The sequence below is a fragment of the Cylas formicarius genome, unplaced genomic scaffold (genome assembly GCF_029955315.1).
Source record: "Cylas formicarius isolate icCylForm1 unplaced genomic scaffold, icCylForm1.1 PGA_scaffold_7__23_contigs__length_41026272, whole genome shotgun sequence".
Lineage (NCBI taxonomy): Eukaryota > Metazoa > Arthropoda > Insecta > Coleoptera > Brentidae > Cylas > Cylas formicarius.
Genome location: NW_026844352.1, coordinates 15,068,045 through 15,093,739, shown reverse-complemented (window position 1 = coordinate 15,093,739; position 25,695 = coordinate 15,068,045). Strand labels below are relative to the sequence as shown.

At 33.1% G+C, this 25,695-nt stretch overlaps 1 protein-coding gene across 3 annotated transcripts in view; it reads left to right on the top strand.

Annotated features, from left to right (window-relative positions):
• The window catches only part of LOC132704429 (protein decapentaplegic-like), a 106,805-nt gene extending 84,618 nt beyond the window's left edge, over window positions 1-22,187 (top strand). For all 3 annotated transcript variants that reach the window (XM_060674426.1, XM_060674423.1, XM_060674424.1), the window contains exons 2-3: window positions 11,406-11,691; window positions 18,765-22,187. In XM_060674426.1, the coding sequence (XP_060530409.1) occupies window positions 11,406-11,691; window positions 18,765-19,594 (1,116 nt within the window). In that variant the 3' untranslated portion in view covers window positions 19,595-22,187. The remainder of the gene's footprint in view (window positions 1-11,405; window positions 11,692-18,764) is intronic.
• Window positions 22,188-25,695: the final 3,508 nt, after the last annotated feature.

Sequence of the window (25,695 nt, the reverse complement as noted above, 5' to 3'; positions counted from 1 at the left end):
TAGGTCATATACGTCACAATGGAATCAGAAATACAAAACTTAAATTTGTGTACGTCAGATACGTCACAATTGAATCAGAAATTCAAAACTTAACTATTACATGCACTGCTCATTGCCTACTACGGCTTCGTACGCACGTCGTGTAGACCTAGTGGAATGGATGTCTTCTTTGAGCCTATATCTGTCAATAGGTAAAACTTCAATCACTTTAAAAGGTCCTCTGTATTGGACGAGTAGCTTTTTGCTCTCATTATTTTTTTGCTGGAAAACTGGTAATCTTAGTCAAAACTAAGTTACCTACAACAAATTGAACTGGTGATCCTCCTTTTTTGTTAAATCGCTCATTTTGTTTGATTCTGTTGTCTTAGCTTCTTAATGAAGACACGTCTATGGTGTTTATTTCAGCGTCACTGACATATTAATCCCCATCTGATCTTAATTTGAAACGGAAAAACAATTCACTACGTGTGGTTTGCGTTATACGATGTTTCGTGCTGTTAATTTTGTAAAATTTATTTTTCACATTATTAAACTTTATTCTCTTAACAGATCCAAATTTATCAGTCCCTTTATTATATTTTGATATTGGAATATTCGCCTTGGCAATTTTTTTCTGTATGCCCTGTATATTTACAAAAATTATAAACTTTATTCCTATGTCTGCACATTTGTTAGCTTGTTTTTACACCTGATGAGCCTGATATATTTTTTTGAAAATTGGCTGCTTTATTTGTGACTGTATTTTTAAGGTAGGCTGCTAGTAACTGGTAATCTAATATTATTGTCATTTATCTTTATTATTAAAGAAGCTTTATCACTGTCTGAAAAGTTCACCTGAAACTTGTTAATTCTAGTCAAATTGTCAAAATGAAACTGATATAATGAGCAACCCATTGTTGGTTTATGATTGGCGATATCCATAAATATATTATTTGTGTTCATAGCTCCTTGAAATATTTTTCCATGTATCCCAAGAATCCCAGTTCATTCTCCCCAAAACTTGTGTGCCATATTTGTACAATCCCTCTTAGCTTTGATATTGCTTGATAAATTGTAAGTTTACCGTTCCACGAATCGATATTTGCATTATGTTCAGTGGCTTCTATCCACTGATTAATTTGAGCGTTTATTGGGTTGAACACCGGTATAAAACTTACTATTTTAACGTTTTTGGAAAAGTTACAGACGAAGATGCAGGCAAAGAAAGGGTACTTACCGGTCTGACAGGAGGCGTATAACTTGTTATTTGGCTTTTTACCTCACGAATTTTACAAATTACAAAATTCCTTTCTTGTATTTCCACAGGAAGACGAAGAACAACAACTACTGCTTGAAGTCCCACTAGATTCACTAGTTACACTTCGCGATCGGTATCTTTTACTAGTGTTTTTTAGGCATATTCAATTGCACGTAGTCTATGACAAAAACACTAAAAATTGTAAGTTCGCCCTAGAGTCCACCACGTCTGATGTAATCTTTATGAAATAAATACTGCTTGTTTTTAATAATCTTAATCGTTCGACCTTAGCATTAAATACATACGTAGTGCCAAGACTTGTACTGTTACATTCAAAGCTTTTTAATAACTGAAAGACCCAAGCCTAACTTTATCCTTTCGTGGGCTTCTAAAAGTAATATTAAACTAATAGTGTTTATGATGTGGAAATACGGGGTTGAGTCGCCGATAAAGGACGCAGACGGTATCGTTCTGTGCGAATGACGCGGCGGCATGTCGCCAAGATAATAAAATTGTGACTATACCACCATCTTAATTTTTAGGAAACGTTGTAACGAAATCAATAGGAAAATTGAAAAAGCTATAAAATTTTCACACCCGTTGTATAAGAAACCACCTTATATTAAACCCTGAAAAAACTATTTTAGATGAGTTAAGTGTCAAAATAAACAAAAATGATATAACTAAAAATTTTCTAGGTACAGAACGTGACTGTCAATTAAGTTGGTCTAATCAAGTAGGTATCAAGAGTATCAAGTAGGTAATAGCTCTTATTTTGTTATCTTAAAATTGAACTCTTCCTCAAATACATCTTCTCTTTTAAATATTTACCACTCGTCAGTATACTCAGTAATCTCTTACAATATCATAAGTTGTGGAAGAGCAGTAGACTTGCGCCGAATGTACAAATTAAAACCCATATAGTCGTGCACACATGTTTTTAGAACTATTTATTTATTTTTGTATTTATTTACTTAAACTATTAATTATATACTTAAAAATCAAGACAAGATCTGATATTCATTCTTACTCGACAAGAAATAAAAATCTCTCAGCAAAAAAAAACATTGCTATAAAAAATCACCTTTTCGTTCCGGCCAAACATACTCTAATATACTTCCTGTTGAAACAAGAGACATAATAAATAAAATAATAGATTTAAAATAAAGCTTGTAATACATGACACAATTTTAAAAATGTTTTTTTCTAACGAAACTTTCATGTTTTATATTGCTTTTAGTGGATAAATTTCCCCTCTACTCTACTAAACAAGATATAACATTGATATCGAACTTCGAAATTCTCCTCAGATGAAAAAGCGAGCAGCGAATGTATAACAAAAAAGAACCAACAGCAAAAAGACGCAACAACAACGTTAAACAACGGCATGTATGTATAACAAAAAAGAACCAACAGCAAAAAGAAGCAACAACAACGTTAAACAACGGCATGTATATTGGTACATCAATAAAATTATTTTGATATTTTCTCACATCCGTTATGTCAGCGCCTACTACACAAAACATAGTTGTAGTCGTAATAAAAAAATGCTATGCAATACATGAGTATAGTTTTCCACGAACCAAGTTGATGATGTTTTCGCCAAAGCGAAATGTAATTAAAATTTCGGGGTCTGGCGTCTCTACAGAAGTGATGGCAAATTTTTAGATTTCTCAACAGCACGTTATTAACATTTAAATTTCCTTGTGGTTTCCCTATTATGGACATCCTTATCTTGACACACCATATTTCGATATTCTAATCTTTTTCTTTCTTTAAAGATTGTTTAAGTGTTTCTTGAAAAGGATGTAACCTACCCATTTTCAAAATCAGCTAAAAAGTTTTCATAAGTTATGAAGCACCCATCAAACAGATTTTAATTCAGCACAATCCGCCAAGTTAACAATCGGTTTTAGCAATGCAATGTCAATTGATATTTGATATTTTTAAATTTGGAGAAACAGATTCTTAGTCGTCTGTGTAATTTCTCAAGAATCGTTAAGTTAGCATTAGCCGTGATTGCTAACTAAAAGCAGAATAAGTATGATTGCGTCGCAAACTCATTATAATTTATGCAGTTCCAAAAATCTAACATCAACAAATAATTTTGAAATACCTGGCTTACAAATAAATAGCAGCTTGGTTGTATTTTTAATATTAATATTCAAAACTATTTTTGATATTTTCTACTAAACACTAATTTCAGATTGCGACAAAATGATAAAAACTGTTAATAATAATTTTCCATAACAATTTCAAAATTTGTCGATAGTGCAACATTGAGCCGGTTTAAGGAAATAATTTGAAACAACAATATCTCCAGAAACATCCGAATGATAAGAGATAATAAAAACCGGCATGTTTTGGTACGTAAACTACTATTGCGTATTTTTATCATACAGTGTTTATCGAGAATGCAGCTGTTTTCGTAAGAGGATCCGGGAAAGCTTTTTTCGAGAGTTTTTTTTTTGATCCCGCCGAATTTCATCGGGCGCGTTATATTTCCAAAATCTCGACCAGGATCATCGGTTTCGTGTAAACCGAAAAATGAGTGACGGGCCGCAAATTATTACAGCGAATCCGCGTTTTCAATCACCCGAACAATAATAATCGATCGCCTTTTTAACTTTTTTAACCGAGCAAATAAATAACATCGGGTTTTGAGTAAACTTTTTGCATTCTGGATACGTTATTCGTTACGTCTTCGCCAGAGTTCCTAAAAATACGCCGCGCGTACGTGATGTTTAAAGAAACAGAGCTAGACTAGGTTCCATTTCGAACGTTTATTAACATCGATAAACATTTGTTTTATTTTATCAGATGAAATAATGCAAATTAACATCATATCTAGGGTGCTTTGCTTTTTGAAGTTCGCATTAAAAAAAAATAATAATTGGGCGATCAAATTCAACTGGGCAAGACAGATGCGAGGATAATACTGTGTTTATGTCGGCTTTACTGACAGAATTTACAACATAATTCTTTAGTTATTCATGCTATTAAAAGTACAACAGATTTTTTCCCATCTACACACTTTGTACACAATCCTGTAAAATTTATAGCCCTGGACCTCCCACGATTCCTAGTACATGAATTTTTCCAATAATGTAAATGGTTTTCGCGAAAATATTTGTTTTCCGAAACTATGCAGTACATCGTAATGGTTAAAGACATCATCGCTTCTAGAGTGAGTTCGAAGAACAGCGATTTTTCAGATGGATTTTTTCAAATATCTCTAGCAACGTACACGGTTATTTTTTATATTTGTGTCCCCACCTACAGGGGTTAAATGGAAACACCGAGAAATTTTTTAAATAAAAAAGTTGAATAATTTTTGCAGTCTTATTTTTTAGACTTGTAAAATAAAAAAATGCACATCGCAAAGTTGAGAAACAGTAACCGTTGTTAGAAATGAAGATGAGGATATACATAGTTTGCTCACTCTTGAAGGCAGCTATACTTTTTTGAATAATAATTAAAAATAAAATTAATATCATATAACTTTTTGAATATCCCGAAAGTTCAATCTCAATTGTTGCCGCACAATTGGGAATGTCATATTGTCAGAAATAGTATATTTTAAAATATAAATATCACACCTACAAATTTATTCCAATTCAAGGCATATTTGAAAGAAATAAAATTTAAAGGTTAGAAGAAATGTCCATATAACATAAGATCCCGATTTTGTGGGAAAAATATTTTTACTGATGAATCAACCTTAACTACGCAGGTATATTTAATTGGGGAAATAAACATTATTGGACAAATGAAAACCCCCATAGAATTGATGGATATCGAAAAGGCACTCGATATTTAGATTTAATTCAAAATAACATTGAAATAGTATATTATGCAACAAATGCGGCAAACGGCATATGACTCATGAGTTTATTTAACTCGAGCGGAGCGCAGCGAAGCGAGTGTTTAATAAACGAGTAACTTAAAAAGTTTACCGAACGTGTTGCAAACAAAACGAATATATTCACTGACACGACCGTCAGAATTGACATACGTCAAAATTCAGGGCGTGGGAAATATCTCCGAAAACATCCGATTGCTCGCAAATCCGTGCGGTAAAATCGCTGAAATGTCCGAAGTGGCTCGGATCCCTGGGAAACGAAACTGACATGGTAAAGTGTCACTTCCCGCACGCTAGATCGATCTGTAATTAGGCATTTTACAGACGGGAGTAGAAAAATAAAGCTAGTTTGACAACAATATACTATACTAGACCGGTACAGTTACTGAATATATAAATGGATATATAGAAAATAAAGAAAATATATAGTTTTCCATTATTGTTTGTTTATTTGTTGTTGTTATCGGTTTTACTATCGTCTGTTGTCGATATTAATATGTTGTTCTTTAGAATGTTTAGTATTAGTATGGTTAATTAATACTTATTGCAATAGAAAAGACGCGACAAACTAACGCTTGGACAACTTGATTAACATCTGTTTAGTTGATCAAAAATTTAAGCCTAAATAATTCAAGAACGGCTTATCCAAATATCAACAATCCATCTATTTTTGAAATCAGGAAAAAAAACCTTCCTTATAACAGAAAATATATAAAAAAAAATATAAAAAATATAAAAATTTGCTGTTTCTCAAATTTTCAATTGCAAAAATTATACAACTTTTGTATTAATGTTTTTAACACTGTACTTGTTAGATAAAAACCGTAAATTCAAAAATTATAGCTTTCGATGCGACCTGCAGGACTGTATACACCAATAATTTTTTTCATGAATTCTGAGTTACTCTCAAAAAGGAAAATTTTTGGGGTCTATTCGAATTTTTGTCCATAATTGTCAACATAAAATGCTTGAAAGCGAAGTTATAGCCCCGAACCTCTCCCGTTTTCTGGTTTAATATTTTTGTCGATCGGGTGAATCGTTTTTCCAAAAATATTATTTAAAATTTAAAAAAATATATTTTGCTATATTCGATTGCGCCCAACATGAACTGTTTAAATGTGGGTGCGGAGATCTACTTCACTGCCAAATCTAAAGTCGATAACTGCAAATTAATACATTTCTTAATATAGCACGGAATATCCGAAACACCCTGTACAATAGGTGAAAACCTTGAATAAAAAGTGGAATCAAATTTTCAATTTTGGTGCTAATACCGGGCATACCCTGTACATTTTTAAAATTATTAAGAATTCAAGTTTCTAGCACTCGTGAATTTTTTCGTCCAATAACATATACATACAAAACAATACAAAAGCATAGAGATCTCGGGTTATGATGATGTGCGGAGGCAGAGGTTAAGAGAACGGACAACAGCGGCAACGAGCATAGCAAGATGGTTAAATAACACTTATGTCAAGTCATAGCGAAAACTAAAGAACTACTAGGGACAACCGAAATGACAGTACGCGTTGGAATAACTGACAAAGCTGTAAATAGAAAAAGTTAATGAGTATTGGGGAAAACGAGAGAATGGAACTGGTATATCAGAAGAATATAAAGTACTAAATATAAGACTGTTCTCTATTCTAATATTATTATAACGCATGGGCAAAGTTAAAACATTCGTTATATAAAACAATGCAATAATAAACAAATAAAACAATATTCAGACGTCCAATTCTTCATTCTGGTTTGCCTTTTTCTCCTTTTTAAGTATTTGTTCCTCTGAAGTGATAAACGAATACGTTTAATTGTCTTTCTAGATCCTATATGCCTATTATTACTGCCGTGAATGTCCATATATTCGCGCCTTGCCGCAACTTCCTCTTTGTTATTTTTAATAAATAGATTGATAATTTCAAATTTTAAATTTTCTTAATAAACGCTTTTTTCTGTCAAAATTGCTTTATTAATAGTTAAAGTAATAATTGCTATGTCCCCCAAAAACGAGCAGTGTAAGACAGAGTCTATATTCAAGCAAGAAGGAAAAAAAAGTAACTTCTAAAAATTCTGTATATTTAAATTATGAAATTTTATTTTAATCAAACTTACTGAGTTTACTTAACTTAAGAATTTGTATGTGCTAAAACGTCGAGTTTAATCAAAAAATATTTCAGAAGTAAATTGTACATCAAAAAATTGCTGAAATCATTATTTTCAAGACCTTGCTATTATCAAAATTGAATTAGTCACAAAACAAGTCATATTTTCTGGAAAACGAGTCTGAAAAAACTGTATTCTCGTCTGCAAAAAAAAGTGGTGGTGGTAAATGTGAAAATCTTACTCGAATGTTCATTTGAATGCAGCAGATGCATCTTCATTTGAACAATTCATCTAGCACAAAGAAGAAGAAGAAAAAGAAATCATACATATAACAAACATATAACAAACTTAAACCGAAGACGCTAAAATGTCATTGTTCATTAAGTTCCGCAAATTATTTAAAATTAAATTAGATTTAATGGTTTATAGGAGGAGCATTCAAAAGGCAAACTGTATAATAAAATAATGATTTTCGAAGTTTGTTTTTTTTTAACTTGCATTAAATTGTAGTTTTCGTTTCGTATATAATAATTGTATTTCTGTCTATTTTTTGTATAAATTTTAATATTTTTAAATTAAATTATTTCCAACTTTGTAAAATGAAATTAAGTTTGCCTTTTCAATAATGTGCCTAACTGAAAACTCAGTTGCTTTTATAGCTTTAATTTCGATTTTTGACCTGTTTAAGAAGTGGAAAGTGGCTCAAAAAATAAATTTGTAGCTGTGAAGTATGGGATTTCGGCAAGTACAGTGTCTACAATTTTGAAAAATAAACATTCAGTCATCACCGCAATGGAACGTTTCGAAGAAAACAAAAACAATAACATTACACTAATGGATTGTGTTGACGACGTAACTACCGCATGGAATATCGACGTTAAGCCTGAAATAATTTCCAATTGTTTTAAAAAAGCTGGTTTTGGTCAGTATTCTGAATGGGAAGAAGAAGATCAGGCTCCCTTGATTTTCCTAAGTGAACGCCTGAAAGAAAAGAGTGAAGACGAAATCCAAATAGAAATCGAATCGAATCCTGCAGATCGGAACCGGTACAGTTAAATATCGAAGATGACTGCGAAAGTGACACGATGGAGGAGGAATTCGAAGATGATTCTCAGCAATATTCAAATGAATTGGTTGAAAATTTGTTGATTGTCTTGCGTTCCTATTCGAAAGCCAGTGAATACACAACCGATTCCCTCTATGATTGTTTAAATAAAATTGAAGCTTTTGTTCAAAACCAAAATAAGAATTCCGGTCGTCAGTCACAAATAACTGACTTTTTTCCAGTGAAAGAGTAAACTTTAATATGTACATACATATGTATGTATATGTGCATACATACTATGTTTATATATACTGGGTACATATACAATACATTTGTATGTACATATATACATATGTAAATACATACATACATATGTACTACTATTTCATAATTTTCGTTTTTTGTTCAAAAATCATAGATATTAGAGCATTTATGTAACGTATAACCCATTTTTAAAAATGAATGAATAAATGGTCATTCACAAAAAAGTACATGCATTTGTAGTTTTTATTGATAACTCCAAGTCTTGATAACTCGAAATTTTCATGTGTCAAATCGCCTGTATATGTTTTAATAGAATGGATAATATAGAAAATCTTTTATAATTGGTACAGCACGACACTGCATGGCATGCAGCTTCCTTTAAGTATTGACGTTAAACAAAATAAAAACTTTTGCGTTGTATATTATTTTCAGGTTTGATAATAATGCTTTTGATCATATAAAATATTTTTTATTTTATTTTATAAGCGCTTACTTATAATAATAACAAACAAAATCGGTATTCAGAAATAATAATTGCAATAGATTATAGAGACAGAGATAATTTATAAATATATAAAGATTAATTCTTAACACCACTTACTAATCAGGCTTTGTTTGCTTTGTAATTCTAATATTTTGTATATATTTTTTTAAACTCGACGTAATAATGGTATAATCTAAGTTTTAGCTATAACTTTAAATCAGATATGTTGTCCTTGCTTTATTTATTTTTGTTTTTAAATCAAATCGAACACATTATGTAATCAGAAAAGATATTTATTTGAGCCAATGGAAAATAAATCTGATGAAAATTGAACTAAAGTCAAACTCTCTCGTCAAGTATGATATAATTTTTAAGCAATTATATGCTATTTTGGAACAATAATAATAAAGATTTGAAAACAATTTCTCATGGATGACAGTAGTTTCTTAAGATTAAAATTTAATATAAAAGAATCCGTTCCAATGACCAAGGAAACATTACGGTTTTCTTAAAATTCTAAGTTGAGGTGAAACTTTGTATCAAAATTCATATCTTGAATTATATGTCTCACTTGTGGAATGGTAAGCGTAATATTATTATTATTCTTGGTCAATGTATACAGGATTAGATTACATCGGAAAAGAAAAGATGGCTAATTATGTACGACGAACGGGTACCAACCACCAACTATTTGTAGTTGTTTTGGTCAAAATTTAAATGGCCACCCGAAAATTAATTATCGCGCTGCCCCTTAAACCACGCGTTCGATGAGGTCAAGCGAGTGGACTCGGACTTGTTCACCTTTCAGACTATACGCGATGCGGAGAAAGCTGACAGTTCGGGTATCTTCAGAATGTAACACCCGGCGTTGCCGTATGTATATTTGTTTTTAGCCTCGTATTATACGGGCAGGTCGCGTAATCGAATATTTAAATTTTAATGACGTTCTTCAAGATGGACCGGTACTGTAAAGATATCCTCTTTATGATTTCTGCGGGATAGGTCGGATATATTATAGATTATATAGTTTGGTTTGCCTTGTTTATTGTTTCCAGTTATAACGCGATTATAATGGTATTTAATAGCATAATATTCGACGATGAAAACTTCGAACAATTAATAAAGTATTCATAATGCCGCTTGATTAGCTGACTAGCAATTTGAAAATAGTTTAAAGAACATACACGAGCGCATATACACTTTTCATTCAACTTTGGTAGTTTTGACACTTTTTATATTATTATCTTGCCAACACCGACCTAATGTCATTTAACTAATGATCGATTATTTATATTTCTCAAATTTTCTCCTTGTTTGTATTTTTCGAATCATAAGTGTACTTTGGAAAATCATTTCATTCGGCTATCCTTCATTGAAGTAAGTGGTTGTGTACATGGTCTATTTTTGACTGTGTCCTGTATGTAAAATATCTACTAATAATTTCATGCATTGATATTACAATTTAATTTTATGATATGATGAATATTCGTGCGGATTATTAATGGATATATAAAACAAATCAATTTGTCGGTTATTGATTTAGTTGTTGCAAAAATGTGGAAAGGGAAATTAAAACTTCTCAGGAAATCTCATTATTATCGTTAATACTAAATTACAAAATTTAAAAAAATTATACTGGAAATTCGTAGTACAAATGAATTTTGTGAAACATTGTCAAGACCTTATTTCGAATTTCCAAATACATCAATTTGTAAGCACTTTTTTCGATTTTTTTTATGGAGTGAATTGCACTGTTAGATGAAGTAATTAAGTAACGAAAATACCACATTCTCTCAGAGAATGAAAACAATCCATATCCGTCTTTTTCTATGGACGTATTTGGCAGTTTAGGCTTAGACCTGGTTATATCATTCACAGAGAGTGAGATATATCCTATACGGCAAAAACTGTATAACAATAATGGGCTTAAAATGGGCTCTGTGAAACTTGATAATTTGTTATCTAAATCTTAAATCTACTTGAACCCATTTTTTACACAAATCTAGGGCACATCCCTAAGCAGAGGGAATATATCAGTAAGCTGTGCTGAACTTTTCAAATTATTATTGAAGTTGATGACGGGTCATATAAGAAAAGGAATGCATGATTCACCTCGTATCCGGAAACCTATACCTTAAAAATTATGTTCCTAACTTTAATTATGAGCCTTTTTTATCGCATTGAAAAATAAATCATTGCTGCGTTGCAGTAGGCAATCTTGGCTAAATTATAGTTATCAACTATCACTAGCATTCGTCCCATTACCCCCACTTTTGGTGGGTTCGCTTAGTTGTTGAGCACCCGCTGGTGCGTAGTGTTGGCGAGACTATTGAAATTCTTCTCCTTAAGTTTACTTCATGCTCGTCCCATTACATCGAAATCCAGCAGCATTTTCTTTTTATTGTTTCAGATGATCATAATGAAGTACAAAAACAAGGCGTGGCTGGTGCTACTGGCCATATGTCAGTGTTTCGTGGCATCGTGTACTCAGCAGCAAGACGAAGAAAGCAGTTTGTGGTCGTTTTTGTCGAAAGCGAGGCCCAAATCGAAAATCGACAAAGACAAACTGCTGATTCCTGACGAAATAGTTCGTTTGTACGAGAGGCAGTCGGGGATGCGATTTTCCACGCTGTCCATACCAAAGAGGGGTGCTCAAATCAGCACCGCTAACACTGTTAGGTATTTTGAACATATCGGTAGGTAATGACCCTTCCACATTTTTTATACACTGCGTAATTTTTCCGGATAAATTAACGACGTCTTACGCCGGTATTTCATATTATATATACCGGGTGTTTCATTAATTGTACGATGTACGTCAACTGGAGGTATTATGGATCAAAAATAATAATGAGTTTTGAGTGTACCGAAGATTTACATATTTTATAATAATTTTTACCTGCAAAATGATGAAAATAATTTTCGAAAACAAGTGACACTTTCTCGTTGTCACTTTTTCTACCATACAATTTAGCGTTATTAGGTTTTAAGCATGATGTTTCAGTTTATGTGTGCCCATAATCAACTTATTTTTTTTTAAATAGAGACCTGCAGCAATACGGCCCTACAATTGAATATAAAGGAAAATTGTCACAAAAAAATAGGCTGGCTATGAAGCAAAACCATTTATGTCACACAGTTTTGACGTAGTTGTTAATTATTAAAGTGACAGTTACTTTCACTGTTGCATGTAATTATAGACTTTATAATAAAACAGATGTTTCCCATGTTGGAAAACACTATATGTTACGTATTTATTACAGTTGACTCAGAAATTCCAGAATTGCTAATAAACGGTACCTAAATCAATATCCCCAGCGAGTGCAACCGCATCTAAATTTGCTTGCCAAATTGGATATAAATTTGTTGAAATTCGGGAGTTTTAGCAAGCCAAGAAATGAGGAAGATAATATTATAAATATAGTAAGAATGTCGATCTCTAATTGTTAATAAACTTTAGTTAACTATCAATCAATGATTTTTTTTGACAACGAACTAAAAATTTTGAGAATGCTATAATGGAAGACATTATATTCAAAGCACTTAAGTCAAAAACTTAGACCTGGTAATGAAATTGGGCGTCTAGAATTATGCATTTGGCTCCAAAATCAGCTAGAAGCAGATGATGCCTTTAATTCAAAATAATATGATGAATGTAGTTTTACAACTCACGGTATTATTATTAGGGATTTTGAACATAACTGATCCATAGAGAATCCGCAGCAACTTTAAGAACTGAATACTGAGAGCATACAATAGAATTATCGGTCCAATAATATCTGAAGGTAGCTTAACGATCGTTGTTGTTTGTAATCGTTATGGTGGCCACCTGACAATGGACGACACCTTAAATATATTTTTTTCAGTATATGGCCCGCCACATATAAAACCACTGGATTACTTCTTACGGGGGTATTTAAAAAATCGTTTATATCGTGAGATCAATCAATCAATCAATTCAATAAATGTGTAAAAAAATGCCTTTTTTTACTACTCTAATAATTACTTACCAAAGTAAAATGTAATTAATATTTGTTTCATGGTTATGTTATTTTTTTGCAAATTTGGCATTATTGTCAATTTTGGGGTGGTATTGATGAGCACACAAAAACGAAACGGCATACTTAAAACTTAATAATGTCAATTTATAGGGGAGGAAAAAGGAAATTTGTCATTTATGTTTATTTGTTTTGAAATTAAGACCAGGAAAACATTCTAATTAAATTGCTGATTTTCGGGTTTTCAAAGATATCTCCGATACTAATCAGTTTATCCGAAATCGGATGTTTTATGGTTTCCGAGATCCCAATAGTCTTCGAATTTGGGACAACCGGTACAGTGTAACAGTGTAACGATACAGCTAGCATAACTCAGGTGACTTTTGATGAAAATTTGATCCTAGTAGAAAATTTGATATTCTTATATTTTCCAATTAACACTAGAAAAGCAAAAGTTATGATTTTCAAAAAGGAGAATCATGATAAAAACAACCACAAGTTTTATTGAGATGGATGAAGTGGAGTTTGTTTCTCGGCCTGTGCAGTTTTCTATGAAATATCCAAAATTTTCTTTGCAAAATGTAAGCAAGGATTTGGTGCTACGAAATCTTTAATGCTCTATAATAGCTTCCCTGACTTATAGTACAGGCCTCTGGGGGTTAAGATATGATGATGAGGTGCAGGTTGCTTTCTCAATCAGCTTCTTTGTCTTTTTTCTGACCAGACATTTAGTGCGTCTTGAAACTAGTAATGGTAAACTCCTACTTATTTTTGAATCGGCTTTATCCTGGCTGCTTAAACTAATATAGATGCCTGCTAACAGACTACCTAAGACGTGTTTTCTGAGACTCTTGAGTATCAGTGGTAATAGTTGCGAAAAATATATCTTGATCTCACATTTAAGAACCTGCGTCGATAAAATTGAAAACTGTGTGTCTGGATTTAAAAAAATGACAAAGTTTAGGACCTAGCTTATTCCGTTCTTTCAATAAAACATCTATTATTTGCACCCTATTTACTAAGGAAATTCTTATAAAAAATAATTAAAATTAACATGACGTAAGAAATATGTTCCATTTGTAACTAACTAAAAAACAAAAATGTGCGGCATGTTTTCTTTGAATGTCCATTTTATGTACGTCTTCGCTAGAACGTCCCAGTTGCAAATTTATAACAGTGACAGATTGTAACTAACTAAACATTCATTCAACTAAGAAATTCAATTTTAAATTTTCGCACTCTATATTTCAATATGCGCGCATTATTTGAGGAATGCACTGCTTCAGTTGACGTATTGATATTATTATTAAAATACCTTGTAGGGGTAGAATTGGCAAAATGGATTATTTAAAGTTAAGCTAAGATTTGACGACGATATAGAAAAAGTCCACTTCTTACTCGAGGAATCAGTAATTACAATTTATTATTTCAAGAACTTAAGTACTTGCCTGGTAATTTAGGCAAGTTTATATATACATATGTATTATTAAACGAATTTAAGTATCTTGTATTATTAAAACTATTTCGGGGCGGATTATTTTCGACAAGTGGGTCCTGTAGTTTTGGTCACCCATTATTGTCGAATAACCGTAATTATCGTCAGAAGTACCTCATTACCCATAATGATCCGGTGGTTTGAGCTTTCTAAGAAACGCCTTTTCCACAAACGTTAATGGTTTAAGATCAGGTTGTAACGTTTCTTTAGAAAAATCATGGCTTAAAATTCCCTTAAAAACCTACGAGCGCTTTCGGTATTGTGTTTAAAGTAAATTGCAATCCTTAAAATTGTATTTAACTCATAAAAAGTTATTTTCCATCAAAGTTTCTCAAAATTTTGAGCATAAAATATAGTATAACATATTATATGTAGCGCTTCGTACAGTTTCGCTGAAATGATCAAAATTTTCGATCTAGCAATAAATAACTGTGAGTTTCTGTCCACCACCTCGGAAGTCGTCAACCGAAGCGAAAGCTGAATATTCAGTCCGACTACCGACAACAACAGGTCGATTCTCAAGCATTATCAAATTTAGGAAATGGAAATTTCCACGTTGCTGTAAGCGTGTAATGCGCACGCTTACTTCGTTTGTGTATTTATTTCCAACGGTACACCCGTGATCGATGCAAATGCCGCCAACAATTTACGAATTTGATTTACGGTGATTAATTTTTCATAAAGTTAAAGTTATAGTTTTGGTTTGTTTTGGTATTAATTTCAATAAAAAAAACAATAATGTTATCAAATTTGCTTTTATAAGTAGTATAAACATTTTACATTGAGTTTTTAGATTGTTACAAATTATAAATTAATAAAACAATTTACAGATATTCCGGATTCTCTTGATCGGTTGTTAATAAATTCAACTTCAGAGCTTAACTGACTGGCTCGTTTGATTAATAAACAACCGACGCAGGAGAAATCCAGAAGATTTATAAGTAGTATTACAGTAGCCTGTGTTATTTTTAGAGAAATTATAAACCAGTTAGAATAAATAACTATTTCGTTTGGAAAATTATATATACCTATCCAGCTACATAATATACCATAATAAGATAACATAAACTAACAGTAATAATAATGAAAATAATATACTTTAATAATGATGAGGAAACCATATATTAGAGGTCTAATATTAAAAAGTTATTACATAAAATTTTGAAATACTTCCCCGTATATTGACTATCCTACTTTTGCCAATTTCTGTGCACTGAAATTTTTGCTTAACTTTTTTAAAAATGACATTTGTCTTTATTAAAGTTAATGTTATTTTCTTGTGTTCTTTTAATTATTTTAATTACTCGTTTCCATTCTGGAGACCCTAAAAAATTCAATCAACGATAAATACTCTATTGACAATTATTCTTCAAAAACTATTTTTTGCTTGGCGTTTTTCATTTGAAAGACATCTGCTGTTGTGTAGATTAATTTATTAATTAAAACTGACCAAAACTAACCAAAACGATCCTTGGGAATCTGTAACCTTCCTAATGTCGTTAATTGTATATAATAGTTAACTATTCACATGGTTATTCGGGATGTATTCAAAAAGTTTTACTTTTGCGATATGTGAAGTAATATTATGGTTATTTTTCATATTAAACAGGTTGGCCGGTACAGCCAGGATATTTTAAGTTTCGTGACATTTAAAAAATTTTATACATTATAATGTTATTGTTTACAGTACCTACCTAGTTGGTTTTTAAACATACCACAAGTTTTAAATTCGTGGATAAGTATCAGAGAAAGCGATCAATGCAGTTATCAAATATGTAAATTCACAAAACATTAAATAAAGAGACGCCTCGTCTGTTTATTGACTACCTGAATAAAGCGAGTAGAAGGTGGCATCTTAAACCATACGATAGCTAATTAAAAAGACCATTTTCTGTTTAAAAATACGGCATTCCATTTAAATTGATTAAGTTAAAAGTATTTGTTAGGTATAAAATACTTCTTATACTTTTAGGTAAGAAATAAAAGTTAGGCTACGTTTTGAGAAAATTCAAATTATTTAAAAAATCTCAAGGTTTTGGCATCATAATCGTTGTTGAAATATACACCTATTTTGGTTAGGACTTTACATATTCCAAATGTAAAACTGTGGATCGGAATTGATGTTCTGTGCAGCCAGGCAAACTATCACTTGCAATAATTTGGTTGGAGGCAATTTTATTTCTCAAAAACTTAGTTTTAGTAATTAATGTATTTTTTAAATTTCCACTTTTCCATGTTTGTGTACGTTTTTGCCAAATGTGGCTCTTATATAAGGAGAAGTGTATTTGCATGTTATTAGCCAGGGAACGGTTGTTATCTCTGGCTGTGAGTGTACACGGTACAAACTTTCAAATTTAACAAACGCACACTCCTTAAGGCGGACCGATTTCGAGCAGAACGTGGCAAGTCAAAACAAAATCATTCATCAAAAGCCCTGCGGCCGACGTCATATCGAATTCAGTTGCTATCAAGAAAAATTTACATATACTTATTAGCACCTGATAATGTTAACTAATTTCCTTGCGATATTTATTACCGTATCGTTTATGACATGGTTCGCTCCATTTCGGAGAAACTATTAGGTTCTATCAAGACATAATATACCACAGATAACAAATAATGATTATGCTTGGAAGAATATCAAGTATCTGTTGTACTGGCTTTTACGACACATTCATTAGCTTTGTTTAATAAAAATCGATTACATATTTATTTATTGTTCGATATGTGAGTAACCACGGTTTGGAATTTTTCAGTTTTCATGCGGTTTTGAATTCTCGTAGATAGTAAAATTAAACTTGGATAAATTGAAATCATCAATTATTAAATCCAAATCAAAAAGGAAAAAAAAATCCAATATTGGTTTTGGACACATTTTTATTTTTTGAGTTGTTATGAAAAGATCATTTCCTCGCCAGTTACATTCCTCAAATTATTATGTAATAGGCCAATTACAGATATATTCATTTATAAAATTTGGTAAATTATAAACATTATAATTTTTACTATTTGCAAACCTTCTGGATTGGAACTTGCTGACGTTTCGCCAATCATCCTCTTGGCCTCTTCAGAGCTTAACCGAATCTGTTTTAGTTAACCAAAAAGTCAGTTTTGTGAAAGTTTCTTTGAGTTTTGATTTGTCTTCGCAGGCATAACAAAAATTATAAATATTGAGGTAAACTATGACGAAGCATAAGATGAAGATAAAGTTAGATAAAAGTTCACGGCCTAGATAAGTATCTACGAAATTTACCTTTTGTAATATTTATTTTATTTAAAATAAAATAAAATAATTAAGTATTTACTGATTATTGATTTTTTTAAACCAGTATAGTATACAAAAAAACATTGAAATCAAAATCCAGGTGTACTACAAGCAATCTAAGGTAACGACACTGTAAAACATATTCAAAATATTTTCTTTCGAAATAGAAAGTTTTTTTATGAAAATGATGCCTCTCTTTCTTTAAAGTGACTAGGGAGGTGGTTAAAAACTTTGATTTGCAACAAAATAAATATTTTGACGTTCTTCTTAACAAAAACACAAGCTTTAACTAAATAATTAGAAGTCATTGTTAAGATACAAGGATTCGTGAAAAGTTGCTAGAGTATCTAGGCCCCTTGGAGCAAATGGTTGTCATAATCTTCTTCGGCTCAATAAGCACGTGATTAACTCTAGCGGTATTCTCCCATGATCCGTAAAATACAAAAAAGATTTACTTCAAGTGTAAATTCATTTAATAAGAATGAGTATTTATTAAGAGGTTGCTGCCATGTCTAGAAATTTTAACTTATGAAATTATGAATTTTATTTTGGCCACTATATATATAGCATCCTGCCTGCGCTCATAATTAGGAACTTTTGAAGTCGTTTCCAATATTAAAACATGTCGCTTCATATCTCACTTTCAACCAATACGAGGCCGCATTGCGAGTATGTTTTTTTTACTTGATTTAAAATGTCCCGATGCCGAGTCCCCAACATCAATCCCAGATTCCCAGAATTTTTATGGTAACTCTATTAAATAAGGTAGTGATTTTGTTCTTAATTTAGAAAACCATTGAATTCTTCAACGGAATATGTAAATTATGATTTCTATTCGCCTCATCAAAGCAAGAATACAAATCCTTGGTACCTTGCAGTACAGAAACGAGTTCAGAATATCATACTTACACTAAAGGGAGTGATGGTCCAAATTTTTTTCGGCTTTTTGTTTACGAAATTCTTGTTAGTCGATAAACTAACGATCATAATCGATTCCTACTTTGTTTGCAGAAAGCCCGGTAGACCAGAGGTTTCCCAGCCACAAGAGGTTCCGGCTAAAATTCGACGTGTCAGTGCCAAAAAACGAGGTATTGAGGGCTGCCGAGATTACCCTCAAACGTAACCCACTCGAAGACGGCAGGAGTATAAGGATCGTGGTGGAGGACATTATGAAACTTGGAAAGAAGGGAAAACATGGCCCGATCAAACGAATAGTCGACAATAAATTCATCAACAGTAGAGGAAACGCTAACGTGAAACTAGACATAACGGACGCCGTTCAAAGGTGGCTGCAGAACCCGTCCGCGAACCACGGGGTCATTGTCCACGTGTTGGGCACCAACCAAGAGCCTCACGTGCGAATAAGGAGATCTTTCAAGGACACCGACGACAGCTGGCAGCAAGTCCAGCCGATTTTGTACTTGTTTACGGATGATAGGCAGCAGCAAGATCGGGTTAAGGGTGCAGATTTACTGCGTAGGAGGAGAAGGGGTACGAGGAAACATTTGAGGAGGAAAGAAGACAACGCGCCCTGCAGCAGGCACGAGATGTACGTCGATTTCTCCGTAGTGGGCTGGAGCGATTGGATCGTGGCTCCGCCCGGCTACGACGCGTACTACTGCAGCGGCGAGTGCAACTTTCCGCTCGCGGATCACTTGAACACCACCAACCACGCTATAGTACAGACTTTGGTGAATTCGGTGAACCCGTCGAAAGTGCCCAAACCGTGTTGCATCCCCACTCAAATGAACTCGATTTCGATGCTCTATTTGGACGACGAAAACAAAGTGGTGTTGAAGAATTACAAGGAAATGGTGGTGATAGGATGCGGGTGTCGGTAGTGCCTTCGCCGTATCCGAATTTCGCTTGCTCCGTCTGTGATCACTCGTTCTTGAACGTATTCAGTGTATTTTGTACCCCATCCCCCGCCGGTGCTCACGCTCCGTACTACTTTGCTAGAGCAAAAGAAACTCCGAAACGCCCGCATCTTATTTTTTAATAATCCTTATCTGTGATTGTAGTCTTAGTTTTTTAGGTGTTAAGGTTTCTCCATTCAGGTGCCTGACATTTTGGTTACGTTTATGGTCTCATTGTATTTTTCACCGTTCTGCCATACGTCAAATGGTTTGGCGACCATAACATTACCGATAGAATATGTTATACTTAGTTCAATGTTAAATCACACCTTGGTCCGTCGAAACTCACATTTCCGCTATTATTTTCCTTTTTGCTCGTTACCAACAGTTTATGTTTCGTGCTAGTCCTAACGCTTTTTCTGTACTACCGACATTTTGCAGACGTTTCGACACATTTCTGGGCAGAGTCTCTCTTGGTACTAAAACACTTTCAGCGTAATGATACAATACCAAATAACCAAACCATAGGGGACGACCAAAGACGTTATATCAGAGGAGATATCGAATTTGGTTGGTGATTATGGTATTTTGTGCGATTTGAGAGGTTTCTAAATCTCAATTCACCCAGTTACGATCATCTTAACCTCAATTTTCAATAAGCTTCAGCTATTGCGGCATCGCACGGCATAAACAGGCGCTGAACAGTCCCATGGACAGCTAAGCCTACCTTTGGATACAATATGTTTGATTTAAACCTAATTTTTTTTTTTTTTGGTAACAGCTGGATATTGTATTCAGAACCTTTAACAACTATTCATACCAAAGACGTTATATTCAAAATACTATCAGAGGACACGTCATATGTTTTCTAATTGTTATGCGATTTAAGTGTTTTTTTCTCTAAATATTAATTTAAACAGTTACGATCATCTAGACCTCAATTTTTGATAGATAGGTAGTTTCATCTATCGCGACGTCGAAAATATAAACTGGAAGTTTTGACAATTCTAAGCGCAGAACTTGATTGGCTCAACCGAAGTATGGAAAAAAAAACGAACTTTTCTTAAATGTTTTTTTTTTCGGTGTCTCTTTTGGAAATAATGTCTTTGATTCAACCCGAACTTTTGTTAATAAAATTGACTGTTTTGGCAACGAAACTAAAAATACGTTAGTAATTGCCATAGCGATGTTGCCGAGATCGATCTTGGTGTTAGACATAATTTAGTCGATTGGGTTTTTTTCTTAGTGTGACGAAACACTACTACTGACTAAACTACATACTGACGTCTTTAAGAGAGACGAACCAGACTCGTAAACAATTTTTCATACCAAAGACGTTCCAGGGGAGACTTCGGATGCTTTGAAATTTTTGTTCGATTGTTTTAAATCTTTATTAAACCAGTTAACATTAACCTAACCTAAATTTTTGATAGATAAGCTATACGTATTGCGACGTTACACAGTACAAACTGGAAGTTTTGACATTTCCAAGCGTTCCAAACATGTCGAAACAAACTTTTCATAAACGTTTGTTTGTGTTCGTGTGTCATTTGGATATAATCTCTTTGATTCAACCATACAGTTTCTTAAAAAATACACCGTTTTGGCATCGCTTGGGTGCAATTTAAAATTGCGTTATTCAGCAGAGGTATACTTGATGTTAGACATAATTCAGTCGAATGGAATTTTTTTTCTTAGTGTGACGAAACACTTTCACTTACTTCTTTACGATAGGCGAATCAGACTTCTCACAATTATTCATACCAAAGACCCTATCTAAAAGACTATCAGAGGAGAGGCTAGATTCTTTGGAATTTTTTTGCGATTTAGGAAGTGTTCTCTTTCTACATCTTAACTAAACCAACTAAGATTAATCTAACCTCAATGTTTGATAGATAAGCGACACTTACCGTGACATCGCACAGCATAAACTGGAAGTTTTTATATTTCTAAGCACAATCGAACCGTGGAAAGTCGAACGTAACTTTTCGTAAACGTAGGTTTGTGCTCGTGTCTCTTTTGAATATAATGTCTTTGATTCGACCAGAACTTTTGATAAAAAATAAACCTTTTTTTTCAACTATTAGGATAGTCCAAGCAGAGCCTTCTAAAATTTCATTAATGAACAGAGGTTGTGTAAAACAATCAGTTGCCGAGATCGATACTTGATGTTGGTCATAATTTCGATTTTTTTTTTAGTGTGACGGAAACATTTCTTATTTACTCATTTCTTTAAGAAAGACGAGCCGATGTTGTTGATTGTTCAACTTTCGAGTTGTGTAGATTTTTTTTTTATTGTTACGTCGTAGTCAATGTTAACCAACCGTGGCTGTTTCTGTTTCTATCACGTGACCAGCGCGAACCTCCCTCCCTCGTGTGGTCGTCAGAGAGATATTAACTATATGAAATTTCTAGATTCTATAATATGAAAGTCATGTGTAATATATATCGTACCTGGAAGGATAAGAGATATTTATTTTATTATTTCCATAGAGTTGTGCATATTGTACATAAAAACTGTATTGTCACTTTATGTTTTTTTAAAGAGTGTAAGTTGTACAAAATGTATATATTAAAATATTTTACCTTTATGCGAAGTGTTTCTTTTTTAATATGTATCCTATATTTTACCATATTATGGTAATGAGAGAGAAAGCGTATCTACAAAAATGCTGATGAAGGATATATAAATATTTCTGTGTGTTTTAGTTTCTCATCAGTTTTTACCATATTTTTGTGATGTACTCTAGAATTATAATAATAGGTTTACAAGCAACGTGCATTGTGTTCAGCTTTACCCAATAGGCTAAAAACTATCTTTTTTGCTGATTTAGTTTTTTTTTGGTTTAATCTTATTTATTGAAAGTTAGAATACCTACAAACGTACAAAAAAGTATTTGTTTAAAAAAGGTGACCTTCTAAAAGGGCAGTAGCCCTTTATGCTACTAAAACATTTTTTTATGAAAATTTAATTTATTTTTAAATATAACAAAAATTTTGAATTGAAATTAGAGTTTGAAGCATTAATGTCGTTCGATTTGCATTGAACTGCTATAGTCAATGACCATTTTGCTGTTCTATTCTCTCTTATTGTGCCAGTTCATTTGATTCCTCTCAATCGTAACTCACAATGTGTAGGTATTTAGTTGAAAATGTCATCTAAGTATAAATATAAGTATATAATCCTTCTAATGGAGTTGCACCAAACCAAATTACGCCAACTCTACGACGTAACGTTTTTCACTGTTGATGATCCCTGATAAGATTCAAACCACAGTGTATATCCTGAACTCGTACTATCCATCCGCGATTCATAATCCCATCTAATGGGGTTTCCCCCGACGTATTGTTTAAAGCCATGGCGGTCTTAATATATGACAATAATATGGCACCATCAATACTATGGAGTCCTCATCTTTGCCTTCGTTAACGTCATCTATAGGAAATATAACTATGCCTTCTGGGGGTTCACGCAATGCAATATTTATGATCTTCCAGAGGAATATATATCAAATATTATGCAGTGATGCATACACGTGGAAAGGGCACCACACAAATAATGTTATGCGATGTTGTATCAATATTGGGCAATAACCTTTTAGTAATATGATTTGATAATTCTTGTCGAATTTTCACTTGCTTATATAACAACTAACATAAAAGACAAGAGCAGAGTACCCTCCACAAGATGTAACACACATCTAATGTACACCATCTGTCAGTGACCATTCAAAGATTTAAAAGATATGCAGTGGAGGTTTAAAAAGTTGCACAGGGATATTTAGAAAAAGGGATATTTTCAACGAAGCAGTATGTGAAGTTGCTGAGGAGTAGTTTTTTACGAAGTAAGCTTTTTTTGTTTAACCAAATCATAAATATAGCTACTCGGGATAAAGAGGCACTGCCTATTTCGATAATATAGGAACTTATGTAGGCACTGCGAAAAAAATGTCGTAAAGCTCCATTCAACATGGGTATGCGAGAAATTTAAACTCTCGCTTCTAACCAATGCCCAATAATTATAACTCAAATAGTGGCTTTAAAAATTTTAAAGTGTTAAGTACAATAATAACAATATAAGGGTATAATCGAAGATATAAATTTCAAAAAATCAAAATAAAACCAGAATCACCACCATAATTTTCATTCAATAATAACGCATCTTCAAAATTAAATTGGTAGTTCCATTTGCTGGTCAATCATTTCGCATATAGGGTAAGTCGTTCTCAATAAGAATACTGTTAACTCACATATTTCGACCTTTATAATCGATAAAGCTCAGTTCTCAATTGAAAACCTGAAATGTAGTGCAACGACACTAAATAGTGAGCAATTAAAATTTTTGTTTTTTTTTAAAGCGTATTGCAGCAAAGAAAGGAAGCCAAAAATTTGAGCAACGAAATGAAAACTGCATCATCAGCAAAGAGCTCGTGCTCTGCCTGTGATGTGATCAACAACTTGAATTCAAAACTAAAAAAGTGAGGTGTGCATAGGCGAATATGGTTTTAATAGGACGATTAATATGCCTCAAACATAAGGACCTATATGATAATTGTCGAGTACTGGTCGATAGCTGGCCCTTTTCTAGGAAAAAGAACTTTGGTTTGGGGAAGTTCTGCGCTCCGGTACGATGTAGCTCGACGTACTGTGCGTAGAATAATGTGGTTTACGATTTTTTTAAAACTACAAAAGGTTAATGTAAGGACTTGTCCTCTTTTCTATAGTATACAGTAGCAGTACGGTTCTATGGGATGATTTTATGTTATATCTTCCGCAGCAAAATATACACAGCTTATAGACTTGCGTAAGTTTAAATTTTCTTCAAATTCAACATTTTTGGTGGTTGACCAGTCGATAATTTCCCGTTTTACCCGTTCTCCCATATATCAGAATCCTGATCTTTGCCTTCGTTGATGTCATCCATCACGCGACCTTCCAAAGGAATATATATGAAATATTCTGCAATAATACAAAACCATCTGTTTTTCAAAACGGCACGTAGATTTTTTTTCATAGAATTTTCCACAGGCTACTGTAATACTATTTACAAATCTCCTGCTGGGTTCTTCCTGCGTTGGTTGTCGTTGAATTGAACTAAAGGAGGAGCATATTTGTAACAGGTAACGTGAGAGGTTTGTTTGCTTATAGATTTCGTTAGTTGAAGAATTAACTACATGCAAGAATTTTTGTTTTATGGAACAAAATGTTATGTCCGGTTTCGTGATTGTGTTCGGCAACTGCGGATGAGTTTATTTGTTTTAGTCTTAAGGCTATTTGATGTTCTTTGAGCCTAGTTAATATTTTTGGTCGGGTTCATGCATATGCATGGAATGCTGCAAACTCCTAGTATCTCAAACGGCTGCGCCTTAGTGCATTGTCACATCACCATCCTGCCCAAAAATAATCGGTTATTAGCTCTACAGAGCCGTGAAACTATCTCAGCTCGAGTCACTAAAAATCGAAGTAGTACACCTTACATTTGCTCTTCTATCTAATAACTTCTACATTAGAGACATTAAGCGTTTCGCCACAAAATACACCTCACCACAGCCTTCCATGGGCAGTGAAACCGAAGGCGACCCCACACTTGTCACTGTTGTCGTTCCATACATTCAAAACATCACTAAACACTTACCAAAAGTTTTACCACTTGTCGAAAAAGCTCGTAACATCTTCTGTCCGTCAAAGACAAAATTCTATGGTATCGATAGTATCGATTTTACTAAAGCGATTCGTGGAATATTGTATATATTGAGATCTAGTTTATTAACGACACTCTGGTGAGTTAGTTACATCGAAACTATTAAGTTATGTGCACACCTAGTTGAATGATTATTACCTTGTGAATGATTAGCATATTTACTCAAACCATTATTTATTTCTACTAGGATTTCAAACAGATATACCGCTGTGCTTCAAAAAAAAATGCAAACTACACTCTTATAATAGCGGGTGAAAATTTACCTTTAAGTTCTTTTAATACGAACACTTGGGACGAGCCATGTCAGAAATGTGTCTAACATAACGCCTAAGAGTCTAACAGATTCAGAGTTTTGAATTGTCTTGTCTAAACCAAAATTTATTCT